The sequence below is a fragment of the Zingiber officinale genome, chromosome 7A (genome assembly GCF_018446385.1).
Source record: "Zingiber officinale cultivar Zhangliang chromosome 7A, Zo_v1.1, whole genome shotgun sequence".
Classification (NCBI taxonomy): domain Eukaryota; kingdom Viridiplantae; phylum Streptophyta; class Magnoliopsida; order Zingiberales; family Zingiberaceae; genus Zingiber; species Zingiber officinale.
In genome coordinates, this window is record NC_055998.1 from 9758341 (window position 1) to 9763947 (window position 5607).

Here is a 5607-nt window from a genome sequence, read left to right on the forward strand (position 1 = left end):
CTCCGGCTTTCGTCCCTCGAAACCACCACACGCTTCCTTCTCGTCCGCCGGTGTACTCTTCCGCAGCGCCTCGTCCCTCGGACACACCGCGTGCCGTCCTTCTCGCTAGTTGCGTCTTCCACTCGACTACCTGTGCTCCTAAGCTCCTGCATACTTAGACACAAGGTTAGAAACACACAGCACCTAACTTAACTTGTTGATCACACCAAAATAACCTTGGGGTTCCAACAGAGGCTGGTGAGCTGGTTGTAAGAGAGACGGAGATGTCGAGGCTCGACAATGAGCCAAGGAAGTCGGGAACCAACCCTGTGAGGTAAGCGTTGATGGAGGAAAAGTAGACGAGTCCAACAAGGAAGTGATGTCCTAGGAGAGGCTCCAGGGGTGAGAGGGAGATCGTCTAAAGAGATCTCTTGGAGGAGGAGAGTCTGATGAAAAATCCACTTGGATGGAATCAAAGGCATTGGCTTGGAGGTATATCTTCTGGAGCGAGGAGAGTTTGCTGAGGCGAGGTAGTGGGCAAATGTTGTTGAACTCCAGTTGACGAGACGTGAGAGAGGTAAGATTTCCATGTCTTTGGTGATTCCGAGATACCGCTCTGAGCGAGATTTATTGCAATTACACGGCCGCGGGAGCAAATAACATCATCCCAAGTGAAGGGATCTAACTGGGGCTTCCAGTTGGAAGGAACCCCATAGAGGGACTGTGTCAGTTCATACATAGTTGTATCATCTGGATTTTCACCACGACATTGACAACATAGATCTATCACAAGTAAATAGAAGAGGAAGAAGAAGACGAAGGCAGCGTAGGGAGTGCAATTCCTCATCTCGGCCATCATTCTCCTATACAATCTAATGAGGGGGTTGAATTGAGAGCAGAGCTAGTATATTAATTCGCAACAACATAATATAATATAATATAATTAATAAAGTAAAAAAAAAATGAAATCTTAAAGTCAAAATTGTTAACTCTAACATCTTTAATATTGTATTCTTCTAGTTGGTTCTGAATCTTTTAAAAAAATTCTATGTAAGTAGATATAGCGAGTTCCTAATAAAAATAACTAACAATCTAAATTTAAACACTATAAATTCTAAAGCTATCTAATATCATAGATAAGACTCATGCCTATTGCTTGATTAAATAATAGCCTACAAATGATCAACAATAATGATCACAGCTTATGAATGTACAAATTAGGAGGAAAAATATTCAATCTTAATGGAAGGAATAATATTTAGGGGAAAAGTATGGAGTTTTAAATATCAAAATATTTTGTAATTGAAATTACACAGTGCGTTTAAATATCTTCATATTCAAAATTTAATTTTGAGTTAATTTTTTCCTAGAATTCCTATAATTTTATTTATAAAAACCCCATAATAATTGTATTAATTTGGAATGGTCATAGAAGGAGCCATCATCTTTGATCGTTACTTGAGATTTGTCAATATATAAAAATAAAATAAAAATAAAAATTAAAAAATTGAAATATGAAAATTTTGAGAATGATTTTAATTTATTTCCTGATTACGAATTGTCTTATTGGGAACAGTCGAATTATGTGATTGCAAGACAGTCAAATGGGAGGAGAAAAAAAAGAGAAATTTCTTGACAATGGCAATGGCAATGGTTGTAGTTCATTTTATGATCATATTTTCATTATCTGACTCTTGTAATTTTATATCTTCTTAATATGTTTTCTAAAGGCCTTGTCAGTGAAGACCATCTTGTGAATTTTATAGGTTTTAATAAATTTATCAGATGATGTCTCTTTTTTTTCACAATTCATTTTATATATATTTAGATTTAGATTTATTATTTTTTCATAAAGGAGAAGCAATTACTAGTTTATTTGGTCATTTGTTTTATTGAATTAGTTAGATTTTATAGAGGATCTAGCTCCACATTATGCCCCTATTGTTTCCTACTTATTATGAATTTTTATGAATAGATAGAAGATAGAGTTTAAGAACTAATAGGGGTGAAGAAAAATATCGAAATTTCGGTATACCAACTAGAAGCAGCTGGAATTCCTTGTAGAATTTGTTTAAAGGTACAGGATTAATCGGGAATAATTTTGTGGCTTGAACTAATAGGTTAGGCATGATGACAAATATCTCAGAACCATTTATCTCTAGGGAATTTTCATAACTATTAACAATTATTTTTCCATGATGTCAGTGTCTCAGCTAGTTATTCTAACAAACAAGAAAAAATAAATCTTTAGGTGCAATAATAAACAAGAAAAATACCGAAATTTTGGTATACCGTATATATCGTATAGAAATTTACCGAATTATACCAATTTTAAGGTTTACCAAAAAATTTGATACGGTATTATACCGTACTGAAATTTTCAGTATCAATATCGATATACGATTTTTAGCGAAATTTTTGATATACCGTACCAATATCGAAAATTTACCCTGAACAATATGAATACTAGAAAATCGGTATACTGAAATTCCGATACGGTATCGGTAAGAAAAAATTTTACACAGTATTTTTCGGTATGGCAACGATATGTGGGTTGATGATTCGGTATACCGGACCAAACCACTCTTAAGAACTGATAGGAATGCTCAGATACTCATATTTTATAGGTCTTTGATAAATAATTACATAATCAATTGTTAAGGTTAAGTGAGGTAGATATATTCATTAGTCAGTAAAGATATATAGATAGAAAATGATCGGAGATGGGATTACGAGGGATCACTCAATAAGTGAAATGGGAGAGAAAACATATTATACTTATACTGGGTTGCTCTAGAATAGGTACCCCAAATACGTACAAGGTTGCACTCTTGTAGGAATAGGTAACCGTTGGAGAGATACCCATTGTATTTGGCATAAAGAAATTTTCTCCATGGGATCACCTCTGTCATAAATATAATTGAATGAGAGATGCATATGAGGCTCGACACCTTTTCTCTCTTAATTGTTGCCATTCACAAGGTCCAAAGCAGGCTATTCACTGTTATATTTTATACTCGTAATGAAGTAGGCTAAGCTCATAGCAGGCTTAGTAGCAAAGAAGATTAATAAAAAATTGGATTACCTTTGCTAGTTGCTACTGCGGAGTGCAGAGTGCTGCGGACTTGCGGAGTGCGACTACTGTGGAGCCATGGAGCTCAGAGTGCGGAGTGATAAGTGATGAGTGATGAGTGATGAGGAGAGGGGAAAATATATAGTAATTTTGGATGTGAGTGGAGGGCGGTGGAGAGGTAAGCGGTTATTAACGGCCACGTTGTTAATCATTTTATTAGAAATTATACCATTTCATTTGTTGAATGAAAGGAACTGCATCAGCATACTGATGCGGCTTGTTTGAACTTACATTAAAAATGGAAGTCTTTTAATCGATTCAAGCAGTTTTCAATCGATCTAGGTAATAAATTAAATGAAGAAATAGTAACCGTTAATGTTCTACTTTGTAAATGTTACTACTCTTCTGTAAAAGCAAAAGAAAATGAAATTTTAATCGCTTAAATCAATCGATTGAATTTTTGATCGATTGAAACAATCAATTAAAATGAAAAAAGAATCATGAATAGTAAACCATGCATTTATATACCTCTCTTCATCTCGCAAGCTCTCAGACAGGATCATACATGAACACTTATTTATTTGATTAATAAATCTTTGTGAGGAGGAGCAGCCATGTTTTGATTAATTGTATCACTGAGCTGAGCTAGCAATTCTTATGGTGAATTCAATGCAATCTCAATAGGTTTATATCGAGAAAAAGTAAGTTTGAAACATGCTTCCAGCTCTGCTCTGCTCTGCTCTCATTTGGTACCGTGCGTGAGAAGAGAGATTATGAAATGGTAAACGCGCATGACATGCTCAATCTTTGCCTGCTCCTTAATCATTTGAGTAACTACTTGCTCTTATCTTATTACTTGACCAATTAAAAGATTTCGCTTTGACACTTTGACCTTGTTGCTACCAAATACAAGGCATGCACAAAGATAATTGACCGTGTCCTCCACATCTTCTTCTATACTAGTTTACTTGGCCAACATAGAAGCAAATTAGAACTATACAATATGGGCAACTCAATGTCTTTATAATTAATTGATTGGCTCGGATCGACTTTACTAATCCACGTGCCCATTAATGTTCATCTTTGAACTATACAATATTTATAAAGATTATTTCAAACCTTATTCTTTAAATATCCATTGCAGCAAACAACTCGATCGCAACCATTACTACTCTTTTATATATTATTTTCAACTTAATTAATCTCCTTGTTCTCCTAAACAAATTAACTAAGATGGCAGCTAAAATTCATCTGATTATTGCTGCTCTCCTTGCTTTGTCTACCTCTCGTGTAGTATGGGATCTGATCCTAGTCCACTTCAAGACTTTTGCGTCGCCGATAACAGCTCCAAAGGTTTAATTATATATAACTCCTTCTCCCTTGGTTAATTTAGCCCTTGTTCTCCCTTGCGTTGTCGATAATAGCTCCTTGTTCTCTCTTACGTCGACTTCGACCCTCGCAGACTTAACCCACCCCACACTCACCCTCGCGCCACTAAGATCCTCACTGTGCTAGAAGGAGAGCTCTATGTTGGTTTTGTGACATCCAACATCAGCCAAACCAACCACCTTTTCACCAAGATTCTGAAGAAGGTCGATGTGTTTGTGTTCCCTCAAGGCCTTGTCCACTTCCAATTCAACGATGGCCATACAAGAGTTGTTGCAATCGCTGCTCTAAGATGCCAAAATACCGGTACCATAACCATTGCCAATGCAATTTTTGGCTCAAAACCCCCCATATCTGATGAAGCTCTCACTAAGGCATTCCAAGTAGATCAAAAGACTGTCGATCGACTTCAAGCTCAGTTCTGAATGGATAACAACAATTAGCTAGATAGGAGCTAGACGTGTGTGTTTGAATATATTATCAATATCATTACTATGCATGGGTTAATTATTATAACCAGCATAATAAGCTTACTCAATGAAGTAATTTGTCATGTAATCGTATAATTTATTTCAATAATAATGATGATAACAAGAGATTTTATTTGAATAATGATAATATAAGATTTTGTCCGTAAACCAAGGTTTAATCATGCTAAGAAATTAAGACAAAATTATCAAATTTAATTATCGTATTTGTACCTTTTAAAATACAAATTAAGTTGCAATTATACGTTTGAATATGACTTAATCAATGTAAAAGTTTATGATACGGGATGTTATGAGTGAATCTAGATATGATATGGTAGCTATGGTGAGGTGGCAACCAGCTGATCACTCTGAACATGACTCTGCTCTCTGCCTAGCGCTGAGGCTTTTAGTACGAGGACGGCCGGTCCAAAGGTTCGTTGGACCCAAGGGACCTAGTGTTCCATTTTTGTGATAACACCTATTATATATCTGATCAGGTAATAGCCGATCGAGTTTAAGAGATGGTCGTCCTACTATGAAGTCAGTGTTGGATCGATAGCGCTAGAGGGCGGGAGGTGAATTGTGCTCGTGGCTATTTCGATTGTTTCGAAAAACTCAAAGTAAAATATGTAGTGGAAAATAAAACACAATGCAAACACCGAGTTTTTTACTTGGTTTGGAATCATTGGTGACACATAC

General features: G+C 35.8%; 1 protein-coding gene across 1 annotated transcript; it reads left to right on the forward strand.

The window, feature by feature from the left end:
* The first annotated feature begins 4285 nt into the window (after positions 1-4285).
* Positions 4286-4863, forward strand: LOC121999195 (putative germin-like protein 2-1). Its single transcript, XM_042553909.1, has 2 exons — positions 4286-4405; positions 4477-4863. Exons 1-2 carry the CDS (start codon positions 4286-4288, stop codon positions 4861-4863), a joined length of 507 nt encoding a protein of 168 aa, XP_042409843.1.
* The last annotated feature ends 744 nt before the right edge of the window (positions 4864-5607 follow it).